The 14,211-nt window shown below is 37.1% G+C and overlaps 1 protein-coding gene across 12 annotated transcripts in view; it reads right to left on the bottom strand.

Annotated features, from left to right (window-relative positions):
* The window catches only part of CHD2 (chromodomain helicase DNA binding protein 2), a 112,530-nt gene that overhangs the window by 48,109 nt on the left and 50,210 nt on the right, over positions 1–14,211 (bottom strand). For all 12 annotated transcript variants that reach the window (XM_070267280.1, XM_005602813.4, XM_023650829.2 and 9 more), the window contains 4 exons: positions 6,789–6,977; positions 3,266–3,428; positions 2,775–2,927; positions 355–426 (listed from right to left, as the gene is read on the bottom strand). In XM_070267280.1, coding sequence (XP_070123381.1) covers positions 355–426; positions 2,775–2,927; positions 3,266–3,428; positions 6,789–6,977 — 577 coding nt within the window. The remainder of the gene's footprint in view (positions 1–354; positions 427–2,774; positions 2,928–3,265; positions 3,429–6,788; positions 6,978–14,211) is intronic.

Below are 14,211 nucleotides of genomic sequence, written 5' to 3'. Positions count from 1 at the left end.
ACCTTCTGATGTAAATACATGTCAAAATGAATCCTACTGGCCAGCCCTCCCCAACCCTTGCCTTAGGCCCAGAAATTTGGTATCTGGAAGTCACCAGAGCACACTCGTTTGACATCAGAACAACCCTGTCATTAATCCAGACCAGAGGAGATAAACAAGCATGCATATGCTTTTCTGGATTGACAAACAACAAAATTCAGAGGCATCTTTTATATTAGTGATTTCTCATTCCCTTCTCAAGGCAGGAGAATTGCATAGTGAAATGTCTCTCAAACAGAATACATTTAGCTAAAAAGGCTTTCCCCTTGATACAGAGCCCAAGCTGCCCAAATAACAAAGCCATGCCTGGTGTACCTCAGACCCATCTGCATTGAAGTGGTCCAGCGCCTGTTTTCGGATTTCTCCCTTGATGGAACCATCCAGACGCTGCAAAAATAAACAAGAAAATCATAAGGTAGGAAGATTAGCCACACTCAGAATAGAACACCAGACTTGCAACCTTTATCACTGCAACACGCAGAGTAAAAATAACCAGAATGCACTGGCTGTCAAGGGGCTGTGCTTAAGCAGCACACTCTACTTGCCCCAAGCTCTCTGGTTACAAACTCAAGGTCAGAAGCTTCTGATTCACAGGGCCATCTAGGTTTATCCAAGGATCACAATGGCTGCAAGGACCCGTAAGGAGAAAGATGGCAACCCACACTGTGCTCAGAGGTTTTGCTTGCTTCTACATCTGTGAGGACTGAAGAGATTAGGAAATACTACCACTGGTCACCTAATAATTAACTCCTGCCAAACAATGATGCTTCTCAGCTAATGGGGCCCAGTTATTAAGTGCTACACAAACCAAAAAGTTATTTAAACAATTTTGTTCAGAAAACGTATGCCATAAGACTGAAAATGTTAAAATTAAGTTGATCATATCCCAGCTTTTCCAAAATTTACACTCTAAAATCAGTGCCAAGTGTTCAAGCAGCAAAAATGCATTAGAATCCCTGGCATCTACTTAGTGTGCATAATTCCTTTTATTAGAGTATATGTCAGCTCCAGATCCAGAACAATGCCACCACAGAGAAACCATGTAAAATATAAAATAACTACTGAAGAATTATTACCTATATGCTGTACATATAAAGCATTTCTCACTCTCTAAATCACTTTCACATTGTTCCCCTCTGGCTGGGAGCAGAGTCTGTGGAAGGACCTACATCTCCCCCGCTCAGAGCTCTGCCCACCAGACCCAGAGCCAGCAGAATGCAAGCAAACTCAGACTTTGGAACCCCTTTCTGCTTTCTGACTCCCAACTCCACTCAGAGCCTTAACTCAAAGATAAGTTTAAATGGCAGGTTCATAGCTTATTATTTGAAATGAGAAAACCCAAATGCCCTCCTTTTAATATTCCCATTAACAGAAGACATTAGGCAGGATAAACCTGAGTGGACTGTAGTCTACTTATTCCCTAGAGAGGAAAGTAACGTATTATTTTTCTTGATACCAAATGATTAGCTAGACCTGAAAGCTCACAGGGATCAGATGCACTAAGAGATAACTGTCTTTAGGTAGACTACTTTTCTTGGATAATAAAGCACAGTATTAAACTATATTCTAACACAGCTGCTACTGAAAGACCTCAGAAGGTATTATGGATATAACAATGCCTTTCAGGGCATTTTGAAAGATAATTTGTTAGTGAGTTTTAAAGCTTAGCCTTCTTAGGGGCCGGCCCAGTGGCACAGTGGTTAAGTTCCCATGTTCCGCTTCTCGGCAGCACAGGGTTCACCAGTTCAGATCCCGGGTGCGGACATGGCACCACTTGGCACGCGATGCTGTGGCAGGAGTCCCACATATTAAAAAAAGTAGAGGAAGACGGGCACGGATGTTAGCTCAGGGCCAGGCTTCCTCAGCAAAAAGAGGAGGACTGGCAGTAGTTAGCTCAGGGCTAATCTTCCTCAAAAAAGAAAAAAGCTTAGCCTTCTTAGGAGGGAATCATTGACTCTAAGCTTCTTCAATACCAGCTAATTACATGAGGTGGTAGAACAGTCTACCCAGTCAAAGTTAAACAGAAAAAAATTTTAATAAATCTTAAAAATCAAAGCGTCATAAAACTATTATGCCAAAAGTCAAGGTAAATTGTATGCATGTCTATAAATAGAGCAGAAAGTTTCCCATACTCTAACACCCAGAAAAATACTATTATACTGAAGAAACTCTTTTTTTCCCCTTATTTTATTTTCTCATCTCAAGTAGATAAACTGAATGAAGATGAAATCTGCAGTGACAGTTCCAAAGAGGGGCACCATCGCCACTTGCTTCAGGGACCAGCAAGGTTTCAAGAGCACTGTTCTGCTCAGTTCCCAGCCCCACAGCCAGTCAACTTCCTTTGGGGTGAATGTACAACACTGTCACCTCTCTTCTCCTTTCTTTCTAGGATTTGGGCCTCTGTAATCAGGTTCACACTTCCTTCTTCTCTACTTTTACTACAACTCAGAGATGGAAAACACCATCTAACATGCTTTTCTCTTGCCCAATTTTCCTTTCTCTAATCCCCACCCTCCAGGCCCCTAAAAAAGAAGGATGATCTTCACATAACCAGCATCATTACATGGTAGCCTAAAGGCAGGAAGCAAAAATTAAGACCCTTCTGGAATCTTAATTTCAATTTGTTTCAGGCAAGAAAACTCTTGTTTTCTACTTTAGGATAATTCAGCAAGCAAAGCATACAACCCAGACAGAGAGAGGGGGGAAGGGAGAGACCCCAGTAACAGCATCCTTACCTGGAAAGGATAGTGTTTAATAGTCAGGTACTCAGCCAGGATATCCAACATTCTCACCATTTGGGAGAAGATAAGTACTCTGTTTCCCCTTTCTCGAAGTCTTGTCAGCAGTTTATCTAATAGAATCAGCTTCCCACTGCTCCTGATCAGGGACTGAAGATTGAAAAAACATTCCAATCATCATGTTCAAAATAATATTTCAATCTGCCCTTAATCTCTAAGAGTTCATATGTTTTAAATCATCTTTGTCATTTTGAAGCCATCTGCAATCTGGCTGAGAAGCAATTCCTGAAACGCTCTTTACCTGGTATCTGTGACACTATACTTTCCAGATTTTTCCTAGCTATTCAACTTTTCTCATCTGCTCTTTAAAGCTTCTTTTACTGCTCCTTGAAGAGTCATCAAGGAGGAAAAAGAGCATTTTGATAAAAAGCATCTATAGAAATTAAATTGTCTTCGAGAAAGTAACTATGAACAAGGTCCCCACGCACCAGCAGAATCTCCTGTCCATTCTCCCTTTCGTTTTCTTCAGGGGGTTTAATCAGGTAACAGTGGTTGCAGCATTTTTTCAGTTCCATCACAATATTAAGGAACCCAGATGTGCTGCCTCTTGTTCCTTTGGCAAGAGCCTTGTAATTCCTGGTCAGAATCCATCTGCAAATTAAGACGATAATGATATTATTAGATTCCAAGAAATAGAGAGTTGGGGGTACCAGAAGATTATAAGAGCAGGTAGTATTAGTGGGGGGGGGGGGGGAAGGTTGAAAAGGCAGGGAGAGACACTTAATTTTGCATCTCTTGCCACCTAACCAGGACCCCTCACAACTCCAGGCATATTGAGAATACTAATCATTCTACTGGGTATTTCAATCTGACTGAACACAGAAATATTAAAAGGAAATTTTATATATATATACACACACACACACACACACACATACATGTAAAACAATGACTGTCACTGAAGCACTCTTTATTGCAGTATAAAAGTGGAAATAAGTTGTCTAAAAATAGAAGATCAGTTAAATAAATTAGATATATCATAAGACAGAAACTATGTACCCATTTAAAATGTTGTAAAGGGTATTTTACATGATACAATGTTCATAATAAGTATGTTTTATATCCCAATTTGGTAAGAGGGGAGGAGAAATACACATATACTCATGTATATCCATGTACAGTAGTCATGTATCACTTCATGACAGGGCTATGTTCTGAGAAACACTTTAGGCAATTTCATTGTTGTGTGAACATCAGATGTACTGACACAAGCCTAAGTGGTATAGCGCACTACTACACACCTGAGCCATATGGCACTCATCTCATGGGACCACATCATACACGTGGTCTGTTGTTGACCAAAATGTCATTATGTAGCACATGACTCTAAAAGCTTTACCCATAAACCCTAAAATATTATAAGTGCTTTTTTCTGAGTAGTGAAATTTCTTTACACTTTTAGCAATCACACTTTTAGGAATCTACCTCAAAGAAGAATGCACAAGGATTTTCACTGCAGCACTACTTAGAAAAGGAAAAGTATTTGAAACAATCCCAATGTCCACCACTAGGGGGCTGGTTGAATAAACTATACTACAGATCCACAATGGAGCACCATGCAGCTGTAAAAGGAAAGGAGTATCTCTTTAAACTAGTATGGAGTATTCCTTCAGCACATATCATTTAGTGGAAAAAAGTAAGGCACAGAAAAACGTATACAGTATGCTATCATTTATATAAGAGGAGGGAGGTAACAAAAAAGTTCTTTGTATTTGCCTATATTTTAAAAGTTAAAAAATAGAGGAAAGATACAGATTAAAAAGAATAACAACAATTAATACCTAAAGGAAAGAGAGATGAGAATGGGAGAGCAAGTATAAGAAGTTAGATACCTTTGAACAAACTAGGCTTTGTAGCTTTGCCTTTGGAATTCGATAAATATTATAAATAATTATGAAAGAAAGTTAAACAAAGCAGTCTCTTAAAAGAGAACTACAATGAAATAAACAAACCATTGTATCTAGCTGGTAGCCTAACCACGGAGAAGAAAAACTCTCTCAAGTGCTTTAAGACTCTTATCCTTCTAGTAGCATATACCTTTAAAAAGAAAAACAACTATTACACAATCTTAACCTGTTTTTGTTATTCATATTGCTGGCACTATTATTCTAAGACTGTGTGTGTGGGGTGAATTAGGTAGGTGCAGTTGAGAAGGGGAATTTTTTGGTATGGGTTTAAGATATAAGGTCAAATAAAATCTCTGTACTGTTTAATTGGGAAAAGTTTATGATGTATTTTTTACCTTTAAAAACAAAACAAATTTCCTAATTATGTCCACTGAAAAGAGCTGTCAATAATGTCCAATGCAGTTGCAAAAAGCACCCCTAGTGTCCAATTTGCAGTCTCCAAATACCATTTTCCAATAAACAGTATAGAGAGCTTGCTGGATATGTGGCTGACTCCAGTTCTGGGGAAGGAACTATACAAGGCGAATCTAAACATTTTACCACTCCAAAAAGCAAAGAAGCTATCAACTACTACTAGGATTATGCCAAAAAGACTCAGAATCAACTTGAATAAGCTCACACAGGTACAAATCGGGCTATCAGACCATGAGCATAGATAATCACCACAACAGGATGAAACACAAATATGTTCATCAATGAATTCATAACCATACCAAAATAAATCTCACTGGTCAAAACTTTTGAAAAAGTCAAAAATCCAACATGAATGGACCTTGAGCATATTGTGCTAAGTGAGATAAGTCAGAAAAAGACATTTTCAAAAGAAAAAATATCTTTCAAACGATCTGGAGGTGGGAATGGGGATGCAGAAGAAGATACAGATGAACTAAGATCGACCATGAGGCGAGAACTGTTGAAACTGGATTATGGGTACACGACTACATGCTACTCTGTGCACACTTTGAGATTTCCTATAATAAAAAGATTTTTAAAAAATCAAGATAGTGTTAGGTAAAAGCGTCAGATAGTAATTTTTGAAAATTAAAATCTTGCTTTTACTCAGTTGTATTAAGATCAAAGGGGGAATATTATTAGAAAGATTACCAAACCTCTAACTTTAAAAGACTATAATTTTCATGGCAATACAGTTAGTTCCAACTATTCCAGATCCAACTTTATACATCAGCAAAACTAAACTGACAAGCATGCTATATTCCACCCTCTGTCCCAAGCCCACCATTTTGCCTGTAACATAATCTAAACCAAGTCCATAACCTGCCTGTGCCACTTGGAATGCTGGAAAGCAAAGCGTCTTCGTCCTCCAATACAGAGGTGAGTACTTTCCCTACTCAACTTCCACAGCCTCCTGCTTATGAATCAGCTATTAAACAACAGCCTGCTTTAATTATCTGCCTCTAGTCTGTCTTCCCTACTAAACAACAAGGCTTCTGGCAAGAACGCATTCCATTCATCTTCATAGTCCCAGTATCTAGCAGAATGTCTAGCACGTTGCAGCATTCTAATAAATGAGTGAATAAGGGAAGAAATATATGAATGAGTAAAATATGCCTGTTTATTGGTAATGGGATCAGCATTAAGAATTAACATAAAGTTCAGACCACTTAGATAATGAAAAGTATTGTGCAGATTCTCACTCAAATAAAAAAGCAAGAATAATATAGCTCCCTGTTTCTAAACATAAATAAATTGCTACTTAAATCTGCATTGAGGCTTCACTGAAAAAAGCAGTTTTGGGGGGCCAGTCTGGCAGTATAGTGCTTAAGTTTGTGCGCTCTGCTTTGGCAGCTCCAGGTTCGCGGGTTCAGATCCCAGCTGCAGACCTACACACTGCTCATGAAGCCATGCTGTGGTGGTGTCCCACATACAAAACAGAGGAAGACTGCCAACAGATGTTAGCTCAGGACCATTCTTCCTCAGCAAAAAAAAAAAAAAAAAAAAGATTTTCTTTGGTAAATCATCTATCTCATGGCTTCATGGCACTAATCTTAATTCCAACTCAGGCCTAACCTAGCCAATAACTTACTTGTAATACTGTTTCTGAAGGGCCGACATCTCCACCCTGAGAATCTGTTCCACTTTGGCAGGAAGGGATTTCTCCACATCTTTTTTAACTCTCCGGAGAAGGAAAGGCTCTAGCACCTTATGAAGACTCTGGTAGCCATTCTCTCTCCCTTTCCCATGGTCTTCTTCAAAATCTTCCCAGAACTCAAACCTAGAGATGAAACAATACAGTGTTACTTAGTTACCAGAAGAAAAAAGCACTTTTCCAACTAAATTTTCTTTTAAAAGGAACTAAAATGGAAAAAAAAAAATCTGTAAATAAGTGAATATCCCCCATATGGAAAGATAAACTTATCAGTCATTAGCTCTTGACTACAAGAGAGGAGAAAACAAAAAGGAAAGGAAAAACCAATTAAATCAATTCCATCAGTCTACACAGGATAACAGCAGGTTTCCAATTCTGAGACTGGATCCAGAGTTCACAAAACATTTCAGTATATCATGTAATTAGTATATAAGTAAACATAATAAGTTACTGTGATGAAACATTATGCAGAAAAATTAATCATAAGCTATCTTTTAATAAGCAGTAATTTCTTGGGAAAATAAAATTCAGAGGTAAAAGAATACTTAGTGGCAATATTATAGCTGTCACTGTTCAAAGGTAAAAGTTAGTTATGTAATTTCCGCCAATAATATTCACTGTTCATAGATTTAGAAGTTAACGGCTTCTAAGGATAGTAAAAAAAAGACTATAGCCCCAGACAAGAAGAGCAACACAAGTGATACAAATACTAACAGGACTTGGGGGCACAAATTTCATTAATTTAAAAGCTTGTCACCCATAATAATTCTGCCTGAACTCTATAGATAAAAATTTCTTATATTTAAATCTTACTTCAACCATCTTTGGTTCACTAAAGGATCTGTGGCAGAAATCCAGAATGGGACATTATGATCAAATTTCTTTCAAAAATAAAAAAGTGAAGGAAATTTATTTCATGAGGATTAGAAAAATGTGCTTTGTCTTGCCACAAGAAAGCCAACGAGCAGCTGGAAGAACTAGGTTAGTTTTGTGGGCAGACTGAAACTCAGTAGGTGAGAGCATGCCATTGACTGAGGCTAGAACTGGAAGCTTCACGGCCCCATGGTCTGCTGCCTGTCGCCAAGTGGCCCTGTTCTCCTGAGGCCAGTCAAGTCCCAGAATAACTAACAAGTGACTCGGTATTACCTCGAGCTATTTAAGACTCAAAGCATATGCTCTCTCATAAGATGAAAAGTCAGAGACAGCAAATGCCAGCACTGCCACCAAGTACAACGGTGTCAACAGTCTGCTGCCACTTCTGACCTCCTAAATGGCCAAGCATTTCATCAGACACAGCCAGATGGATCAACATCAGCCTTACTAACACCTGCTAATGCCTGAAATAATGATCTTCAAGCAAGCAGACAAAATGATCTGTTGGGGTAGAGATCTAAAAACATCATTAAAGCTTAAAGCCTGATAAACCTAAGGTAAACTGTATTTTGTCACACTGCTATGCTAATACTCCAAGAACATAAAATAAAATAAATGAGGAATTAAAACTAATAAGAGGATTAAAAGGAACAATGTAAACCGAGCTATCTCAATGCTCGGGATGGCACCTCACACACATAACGTACGTAGCACTACTGGAAATCAGGGACTACCACAATATCAGCCTATTTTCTGAAGAGCTGAGAGACAATTTCAAGAAAATATTTTAATTTACTTAACACATATTATAATTAATTAAAACTGTACTAGTCCAAAATCTTAAATGTAAACTTTATTTACAAGACTTACTTCCCCTACCGTTTTAGGCAACAAATCTTCTCACCCACCTCGTGTATTCTTACTACTCTAGAGGAGTTAACATGAGATACTTTTCTTTATGTGCACACCGAAGTCTTCATCAAGTGTCTATGACTGCTTTCCCTCTAAACAGCAGAGATGAGTAGCTGCAACAGAGACCATAATGCCTAAACAGCTGAAAATGTTCACTATCAAGCAAAAGGTTGCTATTCCCTGCAAGAGACAGCTGGCAATTTATAATGCCACGTATTTAAAAGGTATATGGTCATAGTGGTGAACTTATAACGACACCACACCACAGCCTAGAGATTATTTTAGATATATCCCTGTTATAAACTTCTGTCCTTAACATACATCTCTCACGAAGGCAGAAAAAATTTTGATTATTTTCCAGTCCCTGGGATTTTAGAGAAACAGAAGTTCACTCTACTGAGGAATAACAGAAAAGAAAATTAAATCAAAGCAGTGAAAATGATATGCTAGACATCACATGATAAATAGGTGAAAGGAAAGGTACAAAAAAGTCAGAGATTGGCCTATACAACAGAAGCAAAAGTAAAAAAGAAATCCTAATACTATGAGGTAAGATCTCTGAAATATGCTCTATCAAACTGAGTTATTTCGTGAGGTGGGAATGAAGTACACATTTGCATGTGATTTATTAATAAGCTGAATTCTTCGATCTCACCATATCTTTTTCTATCTTTAACACCAAGCCCTATGCTTTACAAAATAGTACGTACAAAACAAAGTGGGTGACTGACATATTTAGAACAAGGGTAGCAATGAGATTTATAAGGACAGGGCCCTGGTCAGAGCCACTGTGGGGGAAAGGGGCTCGGACAGAGTCTGCACTAAGGAAACCACATTTCGGTCGGTTAAAAAGACGACTAACTTTTGGATTTTGAAAACAATGGTCTGTCACAGTTGAGAAGGAGAAAGTTCAAAGGTTACTCGACCAAACCTAATTCCCTTCTGTACAATAACATTTCTTTAGTGGATCATTTCTTTGAAAAGACCAAACGGTTCCGTTGATCCACAAGGAATCTAAAGAACTACCGCTAAGCATGGGGAATACTCACAGGATTTCACTCATCCACACGGAAAGCTCAAGCAGAAATAAGGGTAAATCTCAACTCCCTAACTAATGGATTTCCTTTTTATATATGTATCTTAGTGAAAACCAATGTTTTTTAAAAAATGTTTGAAGATGGTAACGTTTTAAAAATGTTTTCAAAGGGAAAAGCTCTCTTCCACAAATACACAAAAAAATTGTGTCTCTAACTCCAATCCATCCATCATTCCATAAGTAACCCAAGTGGCCATAAGAAAACCTTTGGAAGACACTATCTGAATGATCATCTCTACTGGAAAAAGTAATTCAAAGTTCCCCTCTCCAACTATCAAAGGATATAAAAGACGTTATTCCAAAATATAGCTCATGCTGGATGGACTTAATAGAAACACAAAAATTAATCATGACCATTTAGGAGCCAAAATCCCTACCATCCACTTCAGTAGCCAAGAAGAGAAGGACAAATCCTAGCTAACCATTCACTGGTGAAACTACACACCACATTCTTGTTCTAGATGATAAGCACAGATGTTCCCCCAGTGCTTCAAGACTCCTACCATGTAGAATGCTTTCGCCTTGCCTCAATGGTGCTATGAAGGATGTATTTTTCCTCTCAGAATCTGAAGTTCAAAGGACAGTGGCCTTGGTCATGGAAGATCTGAAATTGATCTCAGTCCCTCTATTTATTAACCGTGTAATATGGGACACATTTTCATCATCTAAGTCGGCATATTCTTACTCGCTATCTGAGGCTAAACACTTCTAGTCTATCAAAAAGATCAAATATGAAGAAAACATATGAAAAATAAAAAGTAATGTACATGAAAGTTCTCTTATTTCAGAAAACAAAGATTAATAACTAATAATTGATAACCTCCACTGTTTCTAAACTTGTATACATTATCTGTTTTACAGGACTTACATCTTTGAAAAGCATACTTTATAAAACACAGGCTTCTGCTAATACATGATGAACAGCATATTCACTACAGAACGTACAGCAGAATGTTTAAAAAGAGAAGGGGGCAACTGGCTCCATCCTCAGGAATGACCACTACTGACTCAAAGAGCTCCAGGGAAGGAACAGAGAATCCAGGCGAGCAGCAAACAGGACAGGCAAGAGAGTAGCAGTGAGACCAGCTGGGTAGGGAGGAGGATGACAGGAGAATGAGCAACGTGGGGAGACATCAGGAACCCTCTAACATAGTGCTTTATAACTGGTGGTGATTTTGCCCGCCGCCCACCCCAACCCTGCCCAGGAGACATGTGGCAATGTCTGGAGACATTGTTGGTTGTCACAACTGAGGAAGAGGGCTGCTACTGGCATGTAGTGAATAGTGGCCAAGGATGCTGCTAAACATTCTATAACGCAAAGGACAGCCCCCTACAAAAAAAATTACCCAGCCCCAAATGTCCATAGTGCTGAGATGAGAAACACTGCCCTGAGAGAAGGCAGAGGAAGGAGGGTGCAGAGGAGGCCCCTCTCCAGAAGCACACTGTAGGGAGGATGCCTGCAAAAAAGGGAATAGTTTAAGCCTGTGCTACAAACAGCTGTAGTGAGGGCAGCTCAGTCAGAGTAGTCAAGTTTCTCTAACCATCTTCCGAAGAGTCTTAAAATATCCTTCAAAAATAAAGGTGAAAAAAGGACAGTCACAGACAAATGAAGGTAGAGATTTGCTGCTAGTAGGCTTCCCTTAGAAAAAAACACAAAAGGAAGGCCTTCAGGCTAAAAGTGACGCTTGATGGCAACTTGAATCCACAGGACGAAGTAAAGATCACTGGAAATGATAAAATAAATGGGTAAATATAAAAAACCGTATAAGTGTATTTTTCTCTTTGCTTAATTTCCTTAAAAGACAAGCCTGAATAAAACAATAATTATATCACTGTATTCTTAGGTTTACAACCTGAAGAGGGAGGTGAAAATAACTCTACCACTGAGAAAATAACTCTAAAAAATCAACTAACCGAAGAATTAAAATGGCACACTGAAAAATATTTGTTGAAACAAAAGAAGGCAGTAAAGGGGAAAAAGAGAGGAAATAAAACATGGGGGGAGGGGGAGCAAAATAACAGACATAAATCCAATCATATCAATAACTATTTTAAATGTGAATGAACTAAATACTGCAATCAAAAGCAGAGATTGTGAGACCAAATAAAAAAGGAAGATCCAAGTATATATTGTCTACAACAGACACAGTTTAGACTCAAAGAAAGAAGTAGGTTGAAAGTAAAATGATGGTAAACAGTATACCATTCAAGCAGGCAACAGAAGAGAGCTGAGGAGCTACATTAATATCACACAAAATAGACCTAAGGAGTAAGAAATGTTACTAGAGATAAAGAAGGAAATAGCCTTCTTTGGAGAATCCTTTTTTGGATAAAAAAGAAGGAAAATCCTTCATTTATTATAATAATAAAAAAGTCAATATACCAGGAACATAAAACAATTACAAATGTGAACATACCTAACAACAGAACTCCAAAATACATGAAGGAAAAACTGACAGAACTAAAAGGAAGAGTAGATCATACAACAACTATAGTTAAATATTAAAATACTTCACCCTCAAGAACCGATAGAACAACTAAACATGAAGTCAGCAAAAATACAGAAGACTTGAGCAAAACTATTAACCAAGTTGACTTAATGGACATTTACAGAACTCTACCTAACGAAAGTAGAAAAAATATTATTCTTTTCAAGTGCACATGGAACATTTTCCAGGATAGAAAACATACTAGACTATATAACAAGTAACAATGAATTTAAAGTGTGTTCTCTAAGACAAAATTAAATTACAAATCACTTGGGAAATACCTAAATACTTGGAAATTAAACAACACACATCTAAAAAACATCCATGTATCAAAGAAGAAATCACAAGAGAAATTGGAAAATAAGTGAAAATGAATGAAAACAAAAACACAGGACATCAAGATGCAATTGAAGCAGTGGATAGAGGGAGATCTATACCTTTAAACACCTATATTAGGAAAAGTAAAAAAGGTCTTAATAATCTAAGCTTCTACCTTAAAACAGAAAATGCGAAAATTAAGTGAAAGCAAAAGAAGGCAAGAGTAAAGATGAGAACAGAAATAAATGAAATAGAAAAGAAAATAGAGAAAAAAAACCAATGAAGTTAGAAGTTGGTTTGTTTGAAAACATCCCCCAAATTGTTAAACCTTTACCTAAAATGCCCAAGAAAAAGAGACAAGATACAAATTACCATAATCAAAAAATTATTTGGATCCTCATTGACTCTTCAAAAATTAAAAGGATCATGAGCAAATACTATAACTTTATGCCAACAAGTTAGACAACTTAGATGAAATGGACAAATTCTTATAAGTACACGAATTAACAAATCTAAATAAAAAAGAAACAGAAAACCTAAATAGAACTCTAACTAGAAACTGAATTAGTCATTAAAAGTTTTCTCACAAAGCAAAGCTAAGGCCCACATGGCTACACTGGCCAACGCTATCAGATATTTAAGGAAGAAATAATACCAATCTCAACAAATTTTTTCGGAAAATAGAGAAAGAGGGAACACTTTCCAATTCACTCCATGGTCCTGATACAAAAGACAGGCAGATATTTACCCCCAAAAAAGAAAAAAAATCTAGAGACTGATATCCCTGAAAAACACAGATGCAAAAATCTTTACTAAAATATTACCAAGCTGAATCCAGCAACACATAAAAAGGACTAAATGTCATGACCAAGTCAGGTTTATCCCAGCAATGAAGGGTTGGCTTAATGTTTAAAGCATAACTAACATGATATATTATATTGGTAGAATAAAGAACAAAAACCACATGGTCATCTCAACAGACATAGAAAAAAATGTGATAAAATCCAATACTCAATTCATTATAAAAACTCTCAAAAACTAGGAATAGAAGAAAATTTCCTCAGCCTGATAAAGGATTATCTACAAAAATTCTATAGCTAACATCCTATACTCCCACCAATTCTATTCAACATAGAGGTTCTACTGAGTACAATAAGGCAAGAAATAAAAGGCATCCATCCACTTTGGAGAAAAGAAGCACAACATGGTGAAAATGTGATTCTGTATCTAAAAAATATCAAGAAATATACAACCAAAAATAGTGGAAAAAGTAATTTTTGCAAGTTCACAGGACACAAGATAAATATATAAAACTCAACTACTCTAATACAATCTAAAAATTAGATTAAAAAAATAATTCCACTCAAAACCAAAAGTAGGAGTAAATCCAACAAAAGAAGTACAAGACTTATACACTGAAAACTTCTAAACGTTGCTGAAAAATGTTACAGAATATCTAAATAAATGGAGAAAACTTTCCATGATCATGACTAAGAAGAGTCAAAATTGTTAAGATAATTCTCCCTAAAATGATAACAGAGTCAACACAATGCCTATCAAAATTCTATATTTTTTTCAGAAATTAATAAGCTGATCCAAAAATATATATGGAGATGCAAAGGATCTAAAACAGCCAAAATAATTTGTAAAAAGAACAAAATTGGAATTTATA

This window comes from Equus caballus, chromosome 1 (genome assembly GCF_041296265.1).
Source record: "Equus caballus isolate H_3958 breed thoroughbred chromosome 1, TB-T2T, whole genome shotgun sequence".
NCBI classification, from domain to species: domain Eukaryota; kingdom Metazoa; phylum Chordata; class Mammalia; order Perissodactyla; family Equidae; genus Equus; species Equus caballus.
The sequence above is the reverse complement of the archived record's forward strand: the minus strand, read 5'-3'. Positions and strand labels throughout refer to the sequence as shown.